Source organism: Eschrichtius robustus, chromosome 1, assembly GCF_028021215.1.
Source record: "Eschrichtius robustus isolate mEscRob2 chromosome 1, mEscRob2.pri, whole genome shotgun sequence".
Lineage (NCBI taxonomy): Eukaryota > Metazoa > Chordata > Mammalia > Artiodactyla > Eschrichtiidae > Eschrichtius > Eschrichtius robustus.
This window is the reverse complement of record NC_090824.1, coordinates 26553101-26577795: the sequence shown is the minus strand read 5'-3', so window position 1 is coordinate 26577795 and position 24695 is coordinate 26553101. Positions and strand designations below refer to the sequence as shown.

The 24695-nt window shown below is 38.2% G+C and overlaps 1 protein-coding gene across 10 annotated transcripts in view; it reads left to right on the top strand.

Moving 5' to 3' along the window:
• GPATCH2L (G-patch domain containing 2 like) overlaps nucleotides 1-20639 on the top strand; it is a 64236-nt gene extending 43597 nt beyond the window's left edge. For 3 of the 10 annotated variants that reach the window (XM_068542086.1, XM_068542107.1, XM_068542101.1), the window contains exons 9-10: nucleotides 180-286; nucleotides 11907-16775. In XM_068542086.1, the coding sequence (XP_068398187.1) occupies nucleotides 180-286; nucleotides 11907-12067 (268 nt within the window). In that variant the 3' untranslated portion in view covers nucleotides 12068-16775. Of the gene's footprint in view, nucleotides 1-179; nucleotides 287-11906; nucleotides 16776-19817 lie in introns of those variants that run through there. The other 7 variants (XM_068542095.1, XM_068542114.1, XR_011073834.1 and 4 more) reach the window with 5 other exon arrangements.
• Nucleotides 20640-24695: the final 4056 nt, after the last annotated feature.

Here is a 24695-nt window from a genome sequence, read left to right as displayed (position 1 = left end):
AAAGAATAAGTTATGATTAATTCTGAATAATCTTGTACTGACACTTGATGGCAAAGGATGATGCCCATTTTGTTAGTATATGTCTATAGTGGGTCAGAGGTTTCATCTGGGCTGAACATATTCTCTTACAATAAGAATTACAAAGTTAAAACAATATTTTTTCTTTCTCATATCTGCAGACAGGCAAACATACACCTGGGACCGCCATGTTCACGTGACATCAAGAGGAAACGGAAACCTGTGGCTACAGCATCTCTGTCCAGCCCAAGTGCCAGTAATTATATATGTAGTTATCCTTTATTGACCACCTACTGTGTGTCAGGCACTAAATTATATGTTTTATATACCTTTTCATGTCTGACCCTGAAGTCTGTGCTTTTTCACTGTGTCTTACAGCTTTCTTGAGGTTGAATCCCTATATTCCACTATCAACAGTCTTTAGTCATCTGTACTTTTGCTCTAGCACAGACAGGAAATTAGGTGTGTGGTAATGAAAATCCTGGTAGGGTTGCAGTTTAGTCAATAGTGAAGGAGCCATATGGGTTGATTTACTTTCATGTTTGGTATACAGCACAATACATTATCACTGTTTTAATGTCTAGCAGAGTGCTAATATCTTACCATTCAAGAAATTTCTAATTAAGTTTTCAAGTTAAAACTTAAGGTTTTCTAGGCAAAACTGGCTCATAGAAACCAAAATAATGGTTATCTTCAGTGGGATGTAGTGACCAGAGGAGGACATAAAAATGTCTTCTGGGATGCTGGAAATGCTTTATATCAAGAACTTGGTGGGGATTACATGAGTATATACACATGTAAAGATTCACTGAGCTGCACATTTACATACATACAGGTATGTTATCCTTCAATGAAAAAAGGGGGATAATTACGTATTTATATCAGCAAGAATACTGGATGTCTATAGATATTTTTCTTTGAAGTTAAGATAATTAAAGGTAATTAGTAATCATAGGAAATAATACTTTGTGTATTTCAGTACATTTTGGGGTGAATTGCTCTGGTTAAAAAGGGCATATCTGCTTGTAGGACCTATCAGAAATACCTATGGTTATTTTCTTGATGATGGTGAATTCACTCTGAGGGAATTGAGCATATCATAAATTATTTTATTTTCTTCAGAAAATACTGTGTATTATAGATCAGAGCAATTGATACCTGAGTAAAGAGTAGACCTCAGACAGATAGGAACTCTTATTTCTCTAACTTTACTTAGTAAGTTTCTGCATACTCTGAAATTGACCTGTTTGAGCTTCTGTTTGGAATGGCTGCTTGACAGTGGTTCATACTGAACATTCTTAATCATGGGTCTGATGACTGTAGTAAGTTTTTCTTAGTGATTTTCACATGGCCATGCTCTGAGCTGAACATTTTACATGAATTATTTCACTTAACCTTTGCAACAACTTTATAAGGCAGATGCTGTTTTTATTCCCAGTTTACACATGGGAAAATTAAGGCTTAGAGAGGTTAAATCACTCGCTGAGGTTATATGGCTGATAAATTGTAGAGCCAAGATCGGACCAATTTCCCTATGACTCTTGAGCTGCCCTCTTAAACACTGCAGGTGTTTGGTCTTGTATACGACAGAATTGGTTCCAAACCATGACTCCATGTCAAAACCCAGATCCTCATCCAGTCTATGGAATTGGAAGCAATAAAACACAGTCTCCCCTCTTTATCTTTTTGTTCTTTTTTTCCCCCCTTAATATCTAGCTCTATTTTTAGCTTTTAGTTGTTTATAAGAGAAGAGCTGTTGAGAAGAGTTTATAATCCTTATTCCATATTCAAATCAGGAAATGTACTGGGAGGTATTAAACAAGACTTGAGCATTCAGCATTTCCCCTACTGAGCCCAACTCCTCTCACTTGTTGACTCAGGCCCGCTTCACTGAACATTTTTTTTTTTCTGTCCACAACCTGAGTGCCCCATGGAGGTGAAGGACATAGCCTGAGCCCGCGCCATCAGTCAGTAGAACAAATGGGCTTGCTCTGCCTAACATCGGGCCATCTCGGATTCCACCTCTTTTATAGAAATGAGTGATGAAGAGAGGTGCGTTCCGCTTTGCCGCTGTATTAATACACATCAGGGGCCAGCTCCTGGCATTAAATCATGCTCCTGCATACATCTGTTATCGGACTCTTCACCAGTGTGATGAACAAGACTGCAGATAGAGGCTTCCTTGTGTCATTCTTTATAGGATTTTCCTAAAAGAATAAATAGCTCAGATCTCTGCCAACACTCTCTCCTGTCACTGTGATGAATTCAGCTTCTTTCTTAAACATGCAGCCACAAATCTTTTCCCTTTTCCCCTCCCCCACTAGTGGAAAGTTTTAAGTTGAAATTGACTGCATTTAAAGATATTAATAAGGCTAGAAAGGTGAAGAGCAAAAGGGAATAACATGCCTTTCTGTCTTTTTGTACTAATATTAACAAAGGCCAGGGAAAAGGACCTTTTCATAGGATCGTTAGGTAGATCCATCTTGAAAGTGTAGCACCTGTATTTTCTTCATTTTATCTCCACTCCCCTTCCCTCTATGGCTTTATAGCATGCAGGTGCCTGGTGTACAGATCCACCCCTGGATCCTAGTGAGTAACTGTGTTAACCTGCTTTTAAGGTCAATACACCAGAACAGGGAATGCCCAGCAATGTCTCCCTCATGCCGAAGTGAACCAGCTGTCATATATGTTCTTAAAGATTGTAACTGGAAAAGAAAAAAGGGTTATTTTCTCTAAAATTTGAGAGACTTAAGTAGTTATAGGAAGCATAAGGAACTCAGATGAAAACAAGACTTCTTTTCCTTGAGATGATTTTCTTCATTAGAATGGCAAATCAGAGCTTTGGGTGAGCAAATCCCATTCCTTCAAAAAGTAAACACATGGCTTTAGCTGAAGGAGAATTGGGATAATAAGATATTCTGTTAAGAGCCCTGACTTTTTTTTTTTTTTTGGCGGGATCTTAGTTCCCTGACCAGGGATCGAATCCGTGCCCTCTGCAGTGGAGGCACGGAGTCCTAACCACTGGACCGGCAGGGAATTCCCATGAGCCCTGACTGTTTTGGCCATCGCAAGAGCCATTTCTGACCTTCTTCACCCTGGGATAGGATATGTGTCCTTAGAAGGGTACCCAACAGTTAACCTGTTAATTAGTTACATAAGATTTCAAATACCAGGCCAGCAGTGCTAGCGAAGCATTCACAAGGGCAGGAATTTTTACCTATCTTGCTCACTGCTGTACCCCACGGCATCTAAAGAATAATGCTTCACACATACAACAGTCTCTAGATATTTGTTGTATGAATAAATGAATAGAATCTTAAAGATGAAACAGAGTTATTCTCAGTATTATTCTAATCCTGTGATTGGATTCAGTAGTTCCATTTCAGTTTAGCCCTTGTCTCAGGAGTCATAGGGCAGATTCTTATTGCCTACTGTGCCTTTTAATTAAGTTTAAATGTTTTCTAAAGTTAAAAATGTTTTTTAAAATAAATATTGAATGGCCACAAAAGAACATTTATAGAAGATATATAAGATATAAAGAAAACCAATACAGCAAGTATCCATATACCCACCATCCACTTTAAGAAAAGGAACATCACCTTTAAATTTTTCTTCCCACTCTCCTCAGAGGTAACCATTATCCTGATATATATTTTTGGTTAATCATTTGTCATTCTTTGTTTTTTTCAAATAGTTTTGACAGACATATGTATCTCTAAGCAGTATATTGTCTAGTTTTGCATGTTTTTGAACCTTGTGTAAATGGAATGTTATATTTTATAAGTTACAAGTTTCACCCATTTATGTTCTTGAGATTCATTCAGGTCTTATCCTACCAGAATCCATTCATTTTCTTACTGCCATATGTATGGTATTCCATTTTATCAGTTGACAAATATAATACAATTAACCGTTCTTGATGAACATTTCAATCGTATTCTTATGCTGTTTTACGCTATTGTGAAAAGTACTGCACCATTCTTCGGGAGAACATGTGCAAAAGTTTCTCTTGGCCATTTCACAGTTCTTAGGATAGCTATATCAAAAAAAAAAAAAAAAGTTGTTGTTTGAAGGATGCGGAGAAATTGGAAACCTTGTGAATTGCTGGTGGGAATGTAAAATAGTGCAGCCACTGTGGAAGAAGATACGGTAGTTCCTCAAAAATTTAAACATAAAACTACCATGTGATCCAGCAATTCAATTCTGCTTCTGGATATATACCCAAAAGAATTGAAAGCAAAGATCCAAATAGATATTTGTACACCCATGTTCATAGCAGCATTATTGACAGTAGCCAAAAAGTAGAAACAACCCAAATGTTCATCACTGGATGAATGGATAAATAAAATGTGGTATATACATTCAGTAGGTTATTATTCAGTCTGAAAGCCTTCATTATAAGAATGAAATTATGAACGTTACAACATGGATGAAGGCAACATGTTAAGTGAAATAAGCCAAACACAAAAGGATGAATACTGTATGATTCCACTTATAAGAGGTACCTAAAACAATCCAATTTATAGAAACAGAAAGTAGAATGGTGGTTGCCAGGGGCTGGGGGAGGAAGAGAATGCAGAGTTATTGTTTAATGGGTAGACAGTTTCCATTTGGGATGATGAAAAAGTTCTGGACATGGATGGTTGGTAATGGTTGTGCGACAGTGTGAATATACTAAATGCTACTGAACAGTATGCTTAGAAATTATTAGAATGGTACATTTTATGTATATTTTACCATAATAAAAAATATGTAGCAAAACAAAGTTTTTCTAGGACAGAGTTTTTTTGTTTTGTTTTTTGTTTTTTTAACCTCTTTAGTGGAGTATAATTGCTTTACAATGGTGTGTTAGTTTCTGCTGTATCACGAAGTGAATCAGCTATACATCTACATATATCCACATATCCCCTCCCTCTTGCGTCTCCCTCCCACCCCTCTAGGTGGTCACAAAGCACCGAGCTGATCTCCCTGTGCTATGCAGCTGCTTCCCACTAGCTATCTATTTTACGTTTGGTGGTGTATATGTGTCCATGCCACTCTGTCACTTCGTCCCAGCTTCCCCTTCCCCCTCCCCATGTCCTCAAGTCCATTCTCTACGTCTGCATCTTTGTTCCTGTCCTGGTTCTTCAGAACCTTTTTTTTTTAGATTCCATATATATGTGTTAGTGTACGGTATTTGTTTTTCTCTTTCTGACTTAGAGTCTGCAGACTCTAGGTCCATCCACCTCGCTACAAATAACTCAGTTTCGTTTCTTTTTATGGCTGAGTAATATTCCATTGTATATATGTGCCACATCTTCTTTATCCATTCATCTGTCGATGGACACTTAGGTTGGGTTGCTTCCATGTCCTGGCTATTGTAAATAGTGCTGCAATGAACATTGTGGTACATGACTCTTTTTTCTCTGGGTACATGCCCAGTAGTGGGATTGCTGGGTCGTATGGTAGTTCTATTTTTAGTTTTTTAAGGAACCTCCATACTGTTCTCCATAGTGGCTGTATCAATTTACATTCCCACCAACAGTGAAAGAGGGTTCCCTTTTCTCAGCACCCTCTCCAACATTTCTTGTTTGTAGACTTGTTGATGATGGCCATTCTGACTGGTGTGAGGTGATACCTCATTGTAGTTTTGATTTACATTTCTCTAATGATTAGTGATGTTGAGCATCCTTTCACGTGTTTGTTGGCAATCTGTATATAGTCTTTGGAGAAATGTCTATTTCGGTCTACTGCCCATTTTTGGATTGTTTGTTTGTTTTTTTGATATTGAGCTGTATGAGCTGCTTGTATATTTAGGAGATTAATCCTTTGTCAGTTGCTTCATTTGCAAATATCTTCTCCCATTCCGAGGGTTGTCTTTTTGTCTTGTTTATGGTTTCCTTTGCTGTGCAAAGGCTTTTAAGTTTCATTAGGTCTCATTTGTTTATTTTTGTTTTTATTTCCTTTACTGTAAGAGGTGGGTCAAGAAGGATCTTGCTGTGATTTATGTCATAGTGTTCTGCCTATGTTTTCCTCTAAGAGTTTTATAGTGTCTGGCCTTACATTTAGGTCTTTAATCCATTTTGAGTTTACTTTTGTGTATGGTGTTAGGAAGTGTTCTAATTTTCATTCTTTTACATGTAGCTGTCCAGTTTTCCCAACACCACTTATTGAAGAGGCTGTCTTTTCTCCATTGTATATTTTTGCCTCCTTTGTCAAAGATAAGGTTACCCTATGTGTGTGGGTTTATCTCTGAGCTTTCTATCCTGTCCCATTGATATGTATTTCTGTTTTTGTGCCAGTACCATACTGTCTTGATTACTGTAGCTTTGTAATATAGTCTGAAGTCAGGGAGCCTGATTCCTCCAGCTCCATTTTTCTTTCTCAAGATTGTTTTGGCTGTTAGGGGTCTTTTGTGTTTCCATACAAACTGTAAAATTTCTTGTTCTAGCTCTGTGAAAAATGCCGTTGGTAATTTGATAGAGATTGCATTGAATCTGTAGATTGCTTTGGGTAGTGTAGTCATTTTCACAATGTTGATTCATCCAATCCAAGAACATGGTATATCTCACCATCTGTTTGTATCATCTTTAATTTCCTTCATCAGTGTCTTACAGTTTTCTGCATACAGGTCTTTTGCCTCCTTAGGTAGGTTTATTCCTAGGTATTTTATTCTTTTTGTTGCAATGGTAAATGGGAGTGTTTCCTTAATTTCTCTTTCAGATTTTTCATAATTAGTGTACAGGAATGCCAGAGATTTCTGTGCATTAATTTTGTATCCTGCTACTTTAGCAAATTCATTGATTAGCTCTAGTAGTTTTCTGGTAGCATCTTTAGTATTCTCATGTATAGTATCATGTCATCTGCAAACAGTGACAGTTTTACTTTTTCTTTCCCGATTTGGATTCCTTTTATTTCTTTTTCTTCTCTGATTGCTATGGCTAAAACTTCCAAAACTATGTTGAATAATAGTGGTGAGAGTGGGCACCCTTGTCTTGTTCCTGATCTTAGTGGAAATGGTTTCAGTTTTTCACCATTGAAAACGATGTTGGCTGTGGGTTTGTAATATATGCCCTTTATTATGTTGAGGTAAGTTCCCTCTGTGCCTACTTTCTGGAGAGTTTTTATCATAAATCGGTGTTGAATTTTGTCAAAAGCTTTTTCTGCATCTATTGAGATGATCATATAGTTTTTATCCTTCAGTTTGTTAATATGGTGTATCACATTGATTGATTTGCGTATATTGAAGAATCCTTGCATTCCTGGGATAAACCCCACTTGATCATGGTGTATGATCCTTTTAATGTGTTGTTGGATTCTGTTTGCTAGTATTTTGTTGAGGATGTTTGCATCTATGTTCATCAGTGTTATCAGCCTGTAGTTTTCTTTTTTTGTGACATCCTTGTCTGGTTTTGGTATCAGGGTGATGGTGGCCTCGTAGAATGAGTTTGGGAGTGTTCCTCCCTCTGGTATATTTTGGAAGAGTTTGAGAAGGATAGGTGTTAGCTCTTCTCTAAATGTTTGATAGAATTCACCTGTGAAGCCATCTGGTCCTGGGCTTTTGTTTGTTGGAAGATTTTTAATCACAGTTTCAATTTCAGTGCTTGTGATTGGTCTGTTCATATTTTCTATTTCTTCCTGGTTCAGTCTCGGTAGGTTGTGCATTTTTAAGAATTTGGTCCATTTCTTCCAGGTTGTCCATTTTATTGGCATAGAGTTGCTTGTAGTAATCTCTCATGATCCTTTGTATTTCTGCAGTGTCAGTTGTTACTTCTCCTTTTTCATTTCTAATTCTATTGATTTGAGTCTTCTTCCTTTTTTTCTTGATGAGTGTGGCTAATGGTTTATCAATTTTGTTTATCTTCTCAAAGAACCAGCTTTTAGTTTTATTGATCTTTGCTATCGTTTCCTTCATTTCTTTTTCATTTATTTCTGATACGATCTTTATGATTTCTTTCCTTCTGCTAACTTTGGGGGTCTTTTTGTTCTTCTTTCTCTAATTGCTTTAGGTGTAAGGTTAGGTTGTTTATTTGAGATGTTTCTTGTTTCTTGAGGTAGGATTGTATTGCTATAAACTTCCCTCTTAGAACTGCTTTTGCTGCATCCCATAGGTTTTGGGTCGTCGTGTTTCCACTGTCATTTGTTTCTAGGTTTTTTTGATTTCCTCTTTGATTTCTTCAGTGATCTCTTGGTTATTTAGGACCTTATTGTTTAGCCTCCATGTGTTTGCATTTTTTACAGTTTCTTTCCTGTAATTGATATCTAGTCTCATAGCGTTGTGGTCGGAAAAGATACTTGATATGATTTCAGTTTTCTTAAATTTACCAAGGCTTGATTTGTGACCCAAGATATGATCTATCCTGGAGAATGTTCCATGCGCACTTGAGAAGAAAGTGTATTCTGTTTTTGGATGGAATGTCCTATAAATATCAATTAAGTCCATCTTGTTTAATGTGTCATTTAAAGCTTGTGTTTAATTATTTATTTTCATTTTGGATGATCTGCCCATTGGTGAAAGTGGGGTGTTAAAGTCCCCTACTATGATTGTGTTACTGTCGATTTCCCCTTTTATGGCTGTTAGCATTTGCCTTGTGTATTGAGGTGCTCCTATGTTGGGTGCATAAATATTTACAATTGTTATGTCTTCTTCTTGGATTGATTCCTTGATCATCATGTAGTGTCCTTCCTTGTCTCTTTTAACATTCTTTATTTTAAAGTCTATTGTATCTGATATGAGTATTGTTACTCCAGCTTTCTTTTGATTTCCATTTGCATGGAATATCTTTTTCCATCCTCTCATTTTCAGTCTGTATGTGTCCCTAGGTCTGAAGTGGGTCTCTTGTAGACAGCATATATATGGGTCTTGTTTTTGTATCCATTCAGCAAGTCTTTGTCTTTTAGTTGGAGCATCTAATCCATTTACATTTAAGGTAATTATCGATATGTATGTTCCTGTTACCATTTTCTGAATTGTTTTGGGTTTGTTATTGTAGGTCTTTTCATTCTCTTGTGTTTCCTGCCTAGAGAAGTTCCTTTAGCATTTGTTGTAAAGCTGGTTTCGTGGTGCTGAATTCTCTTAGCTTTTGCTTGTCTGTAAAGGTTTTAATTTCTCCATCGAATCTGAATGAGATCCTTTCTGGGTAGAGTAATCTTGGTTGTAGCTTCTTCCCTTTCATCACTTTAAATATGTCCTGCCACACCCTTCTGCCTTGCAGAGTTTCTGCTGAACGATCAGCTGTTAACGTTATGGGGATTCCCTTGTATGTTATTTGTTGCTTTTCCCTTGCTGCTTTTAATATTTTTTCTTTGTATTTAATTTTTGATAGTTTGATTAATATGTGTCTTGGCGTGTTTCTTCTTGGATTTATCCTGTATGGGACTGTCTGCACTTCCTGGACTTGATTGACTATTTTCTTTCCCATATTAGGGAAGTTTTCAACTATAATCTTTTCAAGTATTTTCTCAGTCCCTTTCTTTTTCTCTTCTTCTGGGATCCCCTATTATTCAAATGTTGGTGTGTTTAATGTTGTCCCAGAGGTCTCTGAGACTGTCCTCAATTCTTTTCATTCTTTTTTTCTTTATTCTCCTCTGTGGTAGTTATTTCCACTGTTTCATCTTCCAGGTCTCTTATCCGTTCTTTGGCCTCAGTTATTCTGCTATTGATTCCTTCTAGAGAATTTTTAGTTTCATTTATTGTGTTATTCATCATTGTTTGTTTGCTCTTTCGTTCTTCTAGGTCCTTGTTAAACGTTTCTTTTATTTTCTCCATTCTATTTCCAAGATTTTCGATCATCTTTACTGTCATTACTCTGAATTCTTTTTGAGGTAGACTGCCTATTTCCTCTTCATTTGTTTGGTCTGGTGGGTTTTTACCTTGCTCCTTCATCTGCTGTGTATTTCTCTGTCTTCTCATTTTGCTTAATTTACTGTGTTTGGGGTCTCCTTTTCACAGGCTGCAGGTTCTTAGTTCCCATTGTTTTTGGTGTCTGCCCCCAGGGGGTAACGTTGGTTCCGTGGGATGTGTAGGCTTCCTGTTGGAGGGGACTGGTGCCTGTGTTCTGGTGGATGAGGCTGGATCTTGTCTTTCTGGTGGGCAAGACCGTGTCCAGTGGTGTGTTTTGGGGTGTTTGTGACCTTATTATGATTTTAGGCAGCCTCTCTGCTAACGAGTGGGGTTGTGTTCCTGTCTTGCTAGTTGTTTGGCATGGGGTATCCAGCACTGGAGCTTGCTGGTCGTTGAGTGGAGCTGGTTCTTAGAATTGAGATGGAGATCTCTGGGAGAGCTCTTGCCGATTGATATTACAAGGGGCCGGGCGGTCTGTGGTGGACGAATGTCCTGAACTCAGCTCTCCCACCTCAGAGGCTCAGGCCTGACACCCGCCTGGAGCACCAAGACCCAGTTCTTGGAGAAGGGGCCCTTGCAGTTTCTAAGGAGCAGGGTTTCTTTGTAACTGCTGTGTCCATGAGATCACATAGAAAGTTCTCATTTTCTGAAGGAAATGTATCCAGAGAAGCAGATGGCACAGTTACCATACTGCAATTCCTCTTCTTTGGATAGGACTCCTCAAAAAGGTAACAGGCCAAGAATCTAGGACAGAGTTTTTTCACCATGGTTGATGACCATCTAGTAATGCTAGGTATAGTTTTATGAAATTTATTTTCACTTAAATAGGAGTGGATGAGCACGTATGTGTGAGAAATAGAGAGAGAGAGAGAGATTTGGGTGGTGATGTCAGATGTATTTCTTGCTGCTATGGTTGAGGTTCCAAAATGTTTGAAAGCCACTACCCTCTAAAAACTCTTGTATATGTGCCATGGAGTTAAAAGCTTTCAAGGTTTTTTTTTTTTCTTTCTGAAATTCATGTTTGAATGTTGGGTATACCTGTAAAACTGAAATAAACCCTTGGGTGTACTCTGATATAATCTAATCTTTTTCATTAAGAAAAGAAAAAGTATTGGTCATGACCCACTACATTGATTTTGTGACACATAATTTGAAAATTACTTTTCTAGGTTATATTCCTGGGAGTGGAATTACTGTGCCAGGATAAAAACGAAACTTTTTAAGATTGTGCTCTATTTCAGTGTCTATATTTGTTTTCAACAGAGGGGGTATGCTGGTGGTTTGTACTGCTCTGCTCAGGGGGCATTTGGAAATGTGAGGACAGTGTTTGGTTGTCACAGTGACTGGGGAATGCTTTTGGCATTCAGGGACAGGGTCCAGAATGGTAAGTGTCCTAAAAAAACAGGACAGCCCTGCACAAGCAATGATTATCCTGTCCACAATGTCTTAATGTGCTTGTTGAAAAACCATGGGCTTGGCTGTGTGATTTTTCTACCATTTGCCTTATTGTTCAGTATTTATTGGTGACACCGTCATACTGGAGGCATAGGATGTTGTAGAAAGAGCGGAGGGCTTGGAGTCCAGTATATGAGTTTGAGTCTTGCTACTTAACCAGCCCGGTTGTGTCCCTGAACAAATTATCTGCTTTCTCTATGCCTCAGTTTTCTGATCCAGGAAATGGAGATGACAATACCTACTTCTATGAGTTTGCGTTAAGAAATAAGACTATAAGTAATGTATAAGTATACATTGTTTACACAGTACAGTGCCTGGCACATAAATGCTTAATAAGTGATTATTACTACATTATGAATTTGTACTACTGAATTTATTCATTTGTTCAGTTAAACCCATTATCTGAGGCGGAGAAATACAATACTTATCTTACTTAAATCTTGCCTTTATTTTTTGGTTTAAAAAGAAAAAAGAAACTTTATGTGGCCACTTGGTTTAATAGGACATAAAGTATAAGGATTAAGAAAGTTTTGTGTTGACATCTCTCTCATTCTAATTTGTCTCCTTTTGACTTTTTTCCTCCTTACTGTTATTGTAACACCCTTACCAGTTCACATGGATGCAGCGGAGCCAACCATAGCAGCATCACAGGCCCCCAAATCTCCAAGCTCTGAGTGGTTGGTCAGGACCTCTGCTGCAGAGAAAACCACTGACTCAACTGCAGCTACATTTTTTAAAATGCCACAAGAAAAGAGCCCTGGATACAGCTAGACAGCAGAATTTCACCCACCAAGAGACGACTGGATGTTGTTGAAACAAATATTAGACTTTGTATTATATTGTCTTGCATATCTTAATTGACATTCCCAGTCCTTTCGCCACCAGGACTGACTCCTCTTCAAAGAAGTGGACTCTTTCTCTTAGAAAATCATATTGTGAAAATCTTTTTCTTTTTTTTAATTGTAAAATATTAGGACGGCAATTTTTTTAAAAAAGGTCATCCTATGCTATATTTGTTACATTGCTATTGCTGTCCCAACAGTTACCTACAGCTCTGTTTACAGAGCTGTTGCTCTTTTGCAGGTATGTCTTTTTTCTTGAAGAACTAGTAACTGCTTTTGCATATTTTTTGTGTAGAGCTTTTAATACCATTTGAGGAAGTTCCAAATTTGCAGCCAGTTCCAGACAAAGTTAAACACAGATTTAAGATCTGTGTGTGGAATTGTTTGCAGGAGATAAGGCTTGCCTTTGAGCATGGTCTTGATTCAAGCAGAGTGCCAATAAGTTAAATCCACCAAGTACTCAATTTGGAGCCTCAGAAGAGACTACCAGCAGCATGGGCCTTGGAAACTTACTCCATTTTTCTAGATGGCCTGTTGGAATCGCCAGCAGCTGCATTGTACTTTGCCTCATCTCGAAAGTCTGTGTTCTACTGAAAGAGGACCTATATATATACACATACAGATTGGTGTCATGAAGAAGGTGCTTTAGGTGTACAGCAAATTTAAAATAGTGGATTGTGTCTTAATACTTCATGTTGCGGTGTAAGCCTTTATGTACTACACAGGACTTTTATCGTTAGTATTATAGGTCAATAACCTGTAGCAGAAATTCATACTCTATTATAATAATGGCTTTTTGAGGCCATACTTTGGGGAGGAAAAGTGTCTTTTTGACATGCCTTTATACTTGGTATGTTTATGACGGCTCAGCTGCATGAAGAGTTATATATACAGCCATGCCTCAAGTTGGATGCTCCTTTGTCAAAATGAGGAATAAGTGACTGCCTAGAGCTTCTGAAGAAAAGCCACCCTTCCTAAAAAAAGTATTATCAAGATTGTCTGTCGTTGAGGGACCTGGTTGGCAGAAGGGCTCTTTTTTGTACAAATTGAACGCTTTTACTCTGAGATACACAGAAGCCGTTCTCAAGTGTCCGCTGCTCTTGTGACATTCTAGAGGAACTCCCACCCCTGCACCTGGTAGGACAGAGCCTCCTTTCCCTGAAGCGCAGTTGTCCTTCTTTCTCACACAGAATTTAATGGTGGGCCGCTCTGTCGTATTCCTGTTGTCCTTATCAGTGGTAGCTCCAGAATGTCCTTGTCAGTGGGGTGGGTGTGAATCTGGTGGGAAAGGGGAACTGGAAGCTAAGTTTACATAGTACTTTATGTAAGACTGAGAACATGGCAGTTGTCCACAACAAGGAACATGGTGGAGGGAGGGGCGGGTGGAGATTATGGCATGAGAAGTAGTGCTAAAGCCAGCCCAGCATCCCTGGGAGCCACCCAGGTTCTTGTGCAGTAGCGAGTGTACTTCCCTTCCTATGGCTGTACCCATAGCAGAATAGAAAACATAATGTCTGTTGAATATAAAGTGGTTCTACTCAGTTGTTTTAGTGATGAAGGTATCTTTTTGTTGTAATATGTGCATTCTTACCTAGTCCCTATAGTGTCCCGAGGCATACATTTCTAACATAATTTGTTGGATTTAAGGGAGAAATTCATGAACATAATAATTTTATTTTCTTTGCACTAAGCTCCATGGCTCATTCAAAGATCAGTTCTGTGATCATGGCCTGTTAAGATCTCTGTAGGTCGGGTAACATCTTTTTCTTCATGACATGTAGCCTAATAATTCTCCTTTCTACCTGCGATTAAAAATCACTTATATGTACAACTTTATTTACATTTTAAACATCTATGATGTAAAGGTAGGTGATTGCTACCATTTTATAGAGTCAAGAACAGTCTTAGTGACTTGCCCCAAATCTCATAATCAAGTCAAGACTAAAATCCCAGACTTACAGACTTTCTTGGCCCTGGGTTATAGTCTTTTGATTGTCATTGATAGACCTGAGTCACTCTGAGACTCATATTTTTGAAACAGTAACTCTGAGACTCATATTTTTGAAACAGTATGCCAGATAAACAGCATGTTTATCATCTTTCTTGATCAAGCTTTCCTACATATTTTGAATACTTTCAACAGGGAGCAACCCAAAATGCCATATCTGTAATAAGTAGCAGAGAAAATTAATTGCCTAAGAGAATAGCCATTAAGCACACAAATATTTTTCCAGTACAGGGTTGTAAATTGTGCTCCTTATTTTAAGCTGCTGCATGAGCATGCTTACAGAATTATTCACCGACTTATTCTGCTTGTTTTTTATATGAGTCCATTCCAGAGGAATACTCTTAGAATCAAGTGTATTTTGAATCTTAAATTTTAAATTTCCTTTTTATATGGCAAAGTGTATAATGTCATAAATTAAGAAAAATCTGTTACCTTTCAGCAAAAGGTATAATTTCAAAATCAGGTTTTGAAACCTGTTGAAAAAAAATTATAGCTTGACTTCTTTTGAGGATAATCATTGAGCTCACATGTGTTTGATCTGCTCAAAAGTAATAACTGAAGCAGAGTTCCACAGTTCTTCCTAATTTCAGGATTCTGATTTATCCCAGCTTGCTGTCCAGTCTGCCTGTCTAAATCCTAATCTTGGGTATTTTTCACAGTGGGCAAAAACATTATGTACTTGCATGAGCATCATTCATAAAGGATAGTTTTGCTTACGGGTTTAAGGGAGTTTGAGATTATTTTTCAGGTGCAGTATTTTAAAGGGAACAACTTCATTTGCATCAAAATTTGTGTTGCTTTTTGGTAAGAACTGTTCAGAAGGGGAAATTAGTAGCTGTTTACATGGTGCCAAGTTTGGAGGGGCAGAGTATGATCTTTATTGAGTGGTGTGTTCTCGATAAATAGGCCTCATTTAGCCTTGAATTCTTTAGAAATCAAATGCAATTGGAAATTTCAGATGACAAAGTTTTGCTGGGCTATAGAAACAGGCTGCAAATAAGGCCATTTTGGCAACAAAATGACCAAAAGCTAAAACAAAGCTTCTTAATCTGTGATGCTTATGGCATCCTTTGCTAAGTAAAGCTCAATACCTAGGAGAGGTAATTTAAACTACTTCTGAATCCCAAATAGATGAATCTGACATATCTCTGTACTTTGGAACCAGAAATGCAGTCTAGATCACAGCATAGCAAGTTCTGATGCTAAAAGTGCAGGAGCAGAGTTATCATAGCAGTAAGTCATTTAGAGGTGAACGAGTCTCGGAGTGTCACATGAGGAAGGAGCCTAGGTGGCACTGTCATTGCTGGTGTGATGGGTTCTCCACTTCGGCTCCAGGAAAAGGCTCCTGGTGATGCCTGATTCATTTCAAGTCTTTGCTTTATTTTGGCTTCACTACCATGATTCTGAGCCACAAGCTTTTTTATTTCCTGGGGATTAGGCTGTGTAAGAATTCAGCATTAGCCATATTCAGCATTCTGTATATTTGGTGAACCTTATCCGAGCTGGGATGAGAACAGAGTGGCTTTCTCTAGCAGCAGTGGATACAGTGTAGTTGGGGGCATAGCTTATAGGCTGTATCATGGTTCATGGGATGGTGGGAGGGGTGGTAGAAGCAGTTTGCTCTTGCTGTCAGCTGCTTCCTTTGCTAATGTTTGAGCTGCCCATTTCACTTGTCAGTATTTCCTTATCTCCCTCTCCAGTTGTGACAGTTAGTGTAGTTACTGATAGTGACAGCAATCAGGTTGGGTTCCTACCCCATGAGAAAACTGGCACAGAGGAAAAAAGGTGAGGAAATTGGTGGGTTCTGCTATTAGCACTAAACGCAAGTGGCCCAGACATGCTTTCATTAAGATCACGAAACAGATGAACATCAAGATCACGAAACAGATGAACATCAAATGCCTGGAAATAGCAACATTGAAAAGAAACAAAGGAAATTGAGTGATCTTGCCGAAGAGTGTGGATTAGAAGGTTTTTAACAAGCCCAGCAAAACAAACTTATGGCCAAAAGAAGAAATTTTCCTGCCACTGCCCTGCACTGCACTTGGTAAAATTGCCAAATGTGGGGAATAAAAAAATTTTTCAAGTACAGTATTGAAGAATGGGGCAGATCCTGAAGATGTTCACCAAGGAAAGGAATCTTGGCAAGGTTCAGACTGGGAAGGCAAGGGGAAGAGAAGGAGATGCTTAGAGCAGGGGTGCTAGGGCCCCGAGATCGACAGCATCCATACATTCTTCCCCCTCCAGATCTGCTGAATCAGAAACTCTGAGGGTGAGGCCCAGCAGTCTTTTACCAGCCCTCCAGGGGACTTGATGTTTAAGAACGATGCACAATGATGTTTAAGAACCGCAGGCTTTGCCACAGTTAAAAAGAAGTGTTTTAATATACTGGTGTCCCCCCCAAGCTCTGAGGTGCTCTTATACTTTCCTCCATAAGTATGGAGATGTTTTGTGTATGGTTCTTTGCAGAAACTGTTAAATGTCTTTATTTCCCATATTTTTCCCCTCAAGTTCCTGAAAGATCTCCTGGAAATATTGAGAAAGGATGATGTGGAGAAAAATGCCATTGAGGCCATTTTTAGGTGGATAGAAACAACCTTTTAAAAGGGGATTAAAATATAACAATGGATTTTTAGTCTGTGAGTGATCATTGCTTTTCACAACCGACAGTAAAACATTTGTGTAGGGGCTTCCTTGGTGGCGCAGTGGTTGAGAATCTGCCTGCCGATGCAGGGGACACGGGTTCGAGTCCTGGTCTGGGAAGATCCCACATGCCGCGGAGCAACTAGGCCCGTGAGCCACACCTACTGAGCCTGCGTGTCTGGAGCCTGTGCTCCGCAACAAGAGAGGCCGCAACAGTGAGAGGCCCGCGCACCGCGATGAAGAGTGGCCCCCACTTGCCGCAACTAGAGAAAGCCCTCACACAGAAACGAAGACCCAACACAGCCAAAAATAAATAAATAAATAAATAAATAAATAAAAATTAAAAAAAAAAAAAAAAACATTTGTGTAAGATACTGCCATCCATGATTTTATGATACCTGTTCATTACATCTTAGTTTCATGGGAAAATGTCATGTATTTTCCAGCATCATAATGATGAAGTCTTTAAAGTATGGCTCACAAAAATGAAAAAAATAATTGGAAGAAAAAAACACCCTGAGTACATAGCTATTGTGTAATAAACACCTGTTGAATTATTGGTAATCTTTTGCTGGGAATTAATCTCAGTACTTCAGAGCATGTAAAAATCAATTTTCAGTGATCCCACTTAATCACACCTTACTATCTTTGTTTTACGTTTTCAGCTAGTGATTCTGCAGGGGTTGGGGACCAGTAGTAACAACATGTTATATTTTTTCGTCGTCTGACTTAACGATTCAGTGTTTCAGAAGACAGTACTCTAATCTTAAAGCTTTGAAGTGGTGGTATGGTCATTTTTTCTTGAGATTTTATTTGTGTGAATTGGCCTAGGCCCTACTTTATAACTAAAGCCTATGAACCAAATTTCTCTTTCTGGGAATATGTGTAACTACGGAGGAGTTCTCTAGTATCATTTCCTCACATGCTCATGTTTTGTGCCTGGATTTTTATTTATAAAGGTAACTGATGACACGGAAAGGTCAGTGCCATTGAAAGAAAAGTCTAATGCTACAGTTCCCCTAGAAACAAGAGGCACGGTTTGCCATGCAGGGCCACAGGACAAACACCAAGTTTGGGTCAGGAGGCAGAGGACGGGAACAAGTGATAGGTTTAGGCCAGAGCCATGATCAGGATTTTCTTGGGAAAGGCAAAGCAGGGCAGGGTGAACAGTTTAGGAATGGCTAGTGAATAATTCTAGGGCCTTAGGGCTACAGTGTGGGCTCCAGTTGCCTGATGCCTGGCCCTGGGATGACTGTGTTCTGGGCTGTGCAGGCCAGATGGAGGAGGTGTGGCTCCATCAGACCTGGTTAGTTTGCACATCAAAAGCATGCTGCAGGCTGAGTCCTTTGCAGTCTCTAAGAACTGGCTAGCCCTGAGAGGGCTCATCTTTCCCCATCCAGAAAGTTTTTTTAAGATGTCAAAACATCATGATATATTGAAAATATGAAACATGATTAATACACATGTATAGACTGTTTAGCTCTCCTTTCAATTTTTGTAGTCTTTTAAAGCACCACATAATTTTTCTTTTCCATCTTGAAAACCGTTTAAAAGTACCTCTGGCCAAAAATGTTAGCGTTACTAGATATTATCAAGGTGTGGGAATATAAAAAATTTTAAGATGTAAATTATGAAAATAATGTTTTCTTTCACTAGAAGTGAGTTCTGACCCTTGCAGATCCCTCTTTCAAATGTTTAACTGAAAAAGGAAAGAAAATATCAGAGAACTTATAAGTAGCCTTGGTGACTGACTTAAATCAACTCGTTTCACTACGTATAGATTCTACACCTTGCTCCTCCCAGTGGGCCATGTATTTCTCCATGAAAATCTGCCACCCCAAAATCATGGTGACAATCTGAATTGCTCTAAATATTTATCTCACTCAACCTCCCACCTGTTGTCAGCAGCTATTGCAAACTGGCCATTTTAAACCCTTTCAGTCCCCACCTTCTCTCAACCCCAGCAGCTAATCTCACCTCTCCCCTAACAGATAATAGAGCATTAGATGGGGAAACTCCGCTTACACACCTTCACATACACCCTTCCTCACCTCTTTGTCTTGGAAATTCCTGTCCTCCCCCTAACAAATCCCTTCTCTTACACTCAAGGTCCTTGCCCTTGATCAGATGCCTTGTTCAATACAGCTTCTCACTCCTGACACATATGGCTTTGCATTTAAACACATTCAAAGACTCCCTCTTCAAACAAAAATGCCTTTCCTCAAACCTTTGAACCCCTTGACTAGCACTAAATACTGTTCTTTCCTGTACTTTGTCTACTCTCAATTCACTGAAGCAGTAGTTTTTAACCCTGGCTGCACACTAGGATCATCTGGGGAGATTTTAAAAAACCCTAATTCCCTTGACTGAACCACAAGCCAATTACACCAGAATGGGGTAGTGGGACAGTCTTTTTAAAGCAAAGACGTGCAGCCAACGCGCAGCCGAGGCTGAGAGCCGACACGCTAAAACCTGGCCGCCACCCTCGCCGCCATTAAGATTGCTCTTGCTCGGTTCACCAGTGACTTCTGGTTGCCAAAATTTAGTCCTTAGGCTGATCTTCATGTCTTGATACCATATAACTGCTTCCTTTCTGGAATACTGACTCTTCTGACCCTGCTCTCCTGATCTTTCTCCTGCTTTCTCAGCCTCTCAGGCAGAGTGGTCGGTAGGTCAGTCCAATGCAGACTGAATGTCTGCCTCTGCCCTCACCTCCATTACTTCATTAATACCCATGTGCTAGTGAGTTCCTTTGCCATGCCGCCTTATTGTGCTGGCTTAAAGCACAGATTGGAGTGAAGCACTTCCATTCGTTGATAATTATCGTAAACTGGGAAAGCCAACTCAAGGTGTCTGCTCCTTTCCTCACTTCTCTTTGCTCCTCCTTCAAGCCTGCTGTAGTAGGAAGAATTGCTAACCACACTAGTCAGTTTCTATAATGGATAGCCCCTATTTACTAGTGGGTGGAGTTGTTCTTCATGAAGAGTCAGGCTGAACTGTGGTCCCTTTTCTGCTTTGTCCTTTCCAGGGTCATGGACTGGTAAGGAGGCCTGGGCCCAGTTCTACATATAAGAAGGCTACCCCCCATCTAGTACTTGCTTCAGTTTTTACTTGCTGCTGTTGGTAAGATTTTATTTTGACTTTAGGGGAGAGACCCATTTCCTCACCTCTTTTTGACCTTGGGTGCCATGTTGGAGCTTACTTTATCAGAAAACTTTGTTGGAGTCTCAGGCATTCTCCCTACTAATAATGAAGTGGAACTTGATTTTCCACATCACTGCGTGCTGCCTTTGGAACTCTATGAAGGGGTTCCACCCTCACCAGAAGGGACTGTGTGTTTCTGGCTTCTTTACATCACTAGTTTCTGATTTAAAATCTGGGATAGGTGGATCTGATTGTCAGATGCCTACGTCCTAACTGCAGGAAGTGAGAATGAGGTTATCTGGAATGTTTAGCTTCCACTGGGGAGAGATGAATTCCTTAAACAGTATGTTTTAATGTCTGGGAGAGCTAGTCCCCTCATAATTTTTCTTTTTCAGTGTTTTCCTGGCTATTCTTACATGTTTGTTTTTCTATATAAACTTTAGTGTCAACCAGCGTAACTCCATTTTTAAAAAGTGTGTTGATATTTTTATTGAGATCGTATTACATTTATTAACTAACTTAGAGAAAAATGACATCTTTACAATGTTGAGTCATCCTATCCAAGAACAGGGGATGTATTTCTACTGTTCAAGTCTATTTTTGTGCCTTTTAAAGACTGTTTTAAAATCTTCCTTGTATAGGTTTGTGTTTCTTGTTAAGTTTATCCCTAAGTATTTAATCTTTGTTGCTAGTAAATGAGGTTTTCGCTGCCAATATGTCTTCTACTTGGTTATTGTTCTTATATGTGAAGGCTGTTGATTTTTATATGCTAATTTTTTATCCTGCTAACTTACTGAATACTTTTACTTTTGGGTTTAGTTTTATCATTGATCGTTGAGGGTCCAAAAACATCTTTCTAAATGCACAAAGCAGTGGCAAGAAATGAAAGAATCTGTAGAGGTCAAAAAGGGATGTGAAAGCTTGAAACTTGGGAGGCAAGTAAGATGAAAGCCAGCTTTCAACCTGAAGGTATCTGCTGAGAGCTGGTCTCCTTGAGTCTCTGTCATGATGACTGTGATGCGTGCAGGAGGTAAAGCAGGGTCTGCTCAAGGCAGGGAGATCTGAGGTCTCCCACAGAGCGAGGACCCTCAAAGTGCTACACTTACAGTGTAAGGGTAGATACTAAATAAACCCACCAAGCAGAAATAACAGCAAGGGAACATGCCTTTCTTGACCTTGGCCCTGGATGGAGGAAAAGCTTTTATTTTAACCTAAAAATTTTTAACAAGTTGCCCCTTATAGAGGTTTATGGCCCAAATTTATACTACTCGTGTGGTCCAAAATACTGCAAGTGGGAATTTAATTTACAATGGACCCAGGTAGGTGGTAACCCCAGATGACTGGCAGAAGCAAACACACATTCTCTCTGGAGGAATGAAACTTCAATCTAGGTATCAAAGAATTCCCACAGATAAAGTTACAAAGAATATGGGTAGCTCGCAGTTAAAAACCACAAACCAAAGAAGGAAATAAGTACCATGAGTGCAAGTCATCAGAAACAACATACAGGAGAATCAGACTCACAAACAACTTAGATATTGTACTTATTAGCACAGAATATAAACATGTTACACATGTTTTAAATATATTTCAAGAAGTCAAAGAGAGGCTTCAGAACACCAGGCAACAAAAGCATATACTTTTGAAAGGGGTTGATGAGAGTTAACATGTCCTACCGCCCTTTGCTTTTTCAAGAGGAGAGTAAAGAGTCTTATTAGTTAGGGACTTTAGGTAAGTAGAGCTGTTAAAATATTTGGAGTAACTTTTAAAAGAATAAATATAAAGAATATAGCATTTAAACTAATAATGGATAAAAGGAATGATAAGAAAATAAATTAGAAAGTTAAGAAAAATAAAAAGTGTACAATAAGATGGTAAAAGGATTCAGATATAGTAGTAAATGTAGTAGTAAAGTGTAAATGAATTACTCCAGTTGAAAGATAAAGCCTATAATACTGGACTTTTAAAATCCAGCTATATGCTCTTTATAAGAGACATATCTAAAACTTTAAAGAAAGATTGAAAAGGAAAAGGATGGAAAAAATATACGAGGCAGATATCAGAGAAAGTAAGGATAATCTCTACAAAATAATAAACATTGGTTCAATTACTGATAAATGGTTCAATTTGTCAGGGGGATATACTAATTCTCAACTAAGCTTAATAATATAGCCTCAATATACATAAGCAGAACTAAGTTTAAAATATACTCTTTCAGTAATTGAAATGACAAGTGGACAGAAATGGTTATGAATATAGCATATTTAAATAACAAATATGCTTAGTGTAATGGGCATGAATGGAATCACACCCAAGAATATGAAGAATTACACATTATTTTCAAGCACAGATTGAAAATTTATAAAAATTGACTCTTAGGCCACAAAGCAAACCTTAGTAAATTCCAAAGATTAGAGTCACATAGATCACACTCTAATCACAATGAAAGTAAATTTAAAAGACAATAGCCAAAAAGGGGGGGTGATTTTCTAATGCATTTAGAAATTTAATAACATATCTAAACCAATGAATCAATGAAAAAATCCTAATGGATATTAGAAAATACTTATAACTAATAATATAAAAATCCTATGCCTTAACACTCTTTGGATACAGCTAAAGGGATAGTTAGAGGAAAACTTATGGTCTGAAATGTTTTGAGTTAGAGAAGAAGAGAGAACTGAAAATTTATAGGGTAAGCATTCTACATTTACACTTACTAAAAAAACAACATTATTCTTCTAGAAAAGAATAATAGCGAAGGCAAAAGTAATAAAAGTTGTAAGATCAGAACTTAATGCTATAGAAAATGAACATATAATTGAGAGATCAACAAAGCCAGAAATTAAGACAAATAATATAGGCAAATCTCTAACATCATTAATTAAGAAAAAATAGGGAAGGCACAAAAATATTAGGAATCAAAGGGGTATATAATTATAGATTTAGAGATTTAAAAGTTAATAAGGTAGTGCTATGAACAACTTTAGCCAATAAATTTGAAAGCTTAGACAAAATGGACAGATATCTAGAAAGATAAGATTTACCAAAACTCAATTGGGAGAAATAGAAAGCTTGGTTAATCCTGTAACATTAGACAAATCTAGTCAATAGTTTAAAAGCTGAGACTGTATGTTCTTTGTCGAAAGATTTTGTGTGATCCACTGAAAATGCTGGAAATGTCTAGCTCTTTCTGGAGCTAGGTATGTTAATTATAAAGTTCATTTGGAAGAACAAGTGTGCAAGACTAACCCAAGAAAACCCTTAAAAAAGAGCACTTGGGAGGGGAGGGTATTAAAACATAAAGTCTCAAAAACTGAAAATGAGGTATAGGCACATGAATAGACCAGTGGAACACAATAGAAAATTCAGAAATAGACCCAATTGCATATGAAAGTTCAAGGTACAATAAAGGTGGTGAGTTCAAAAACAGATACATGAATCAGTGGAACAGAATAGACAACCCAAAAATAAACCCACATACCTAAGGTCGTTTACCACAAAGGAGGCAGGGATATACAGTGGAGAAAAGACAGTCTCTTCAATAAGTGGTGCTGGGAAAACTAGACAGCTACATGTAAAACAATAAGATTAGAACATTTCCTCACACCATACAGAAATAAACTCAAGGTAGATTAAAGACTGAAATGTAAGACCTGAAACCATAAAACTAGAAGAGGAAATGAGCAGAACACTCTTTGACATAAATCGTACCAATATTTTTTTGGATGTGTCCCCTAAGGCAAAATAAATAAAAGCAAAAATAAACGAGTGGGACATAATTAAATTTAGAAGCTTTTGCACAGCAAAGGAAACCCATCAGCAAAATGAAAAGACAACCTACTGAGTGGGAGAAAATACTTGCAAATGAGATGACCGATAGTTAATATCCAAAATATGTAAAACAGCTCATACAACTCACCATCAAAAAACACAGAACCCAATTTTAAAAATGGGCTGGAGACTTCCCTGGTGGTCCAGTTCCTACAACTCCACACTCCCAATGCAGGGTTCGATCCCTGGTCAGGGAACTAGATCCCACATGCCGCAACTAAGAGTTTGCATGCTGCAACTAAAGACCCCACATGTCACAACCAAAAAAAAAAAAAAAAGATCCCCCATACTGCAACTAAAAAAAAAGAAGGGCCAAAGACATTTTCCAAAGAAGACATATAGCTGGCCAACATGAAAAGATGCTCAACATCGTTAATCATCAGAGAAATGCAAATTAAAATCACAGTGAGATATCACCACACACCTGTCAGAATGGCTATCATCAAAAATAACAACAAATGTTGGTGAGGATGTGAAGAAAAGGGAACTCTCGTACACTGTTGGTGGGAATGTAAATTGGTGCAGCCACTGTGGAAAACAGTATGGAGGCTTCTCAAAAAATTAAAAATAGAACTAGCATATGACACAGCAATTCCACTTCTAGGTATATATCCAAAAAAACTGAAAACACTGATTCAAAAAGATACATGCACCCCAAAGTTCATAGCAGCATTTTTACAATAGCCAAGATGTGGAAGCAACACAAGTATCCGTCAACAGACGAATGGATGAAGAAAATGTGGCATAAATCTATATCTATAGCTCTCTATATATACACAATGGAGTATTACTCAGCCATGAAAAGGAATGAAATTCTGCCATTTGCAAAAATGTGGATGGACCTAGAGAGTATTATGCTTAGTGAAATAAGTTAGAGACAAATACTGTATGTTATCACTTAGACGTGGCATCTAAAAAAATTAATGAA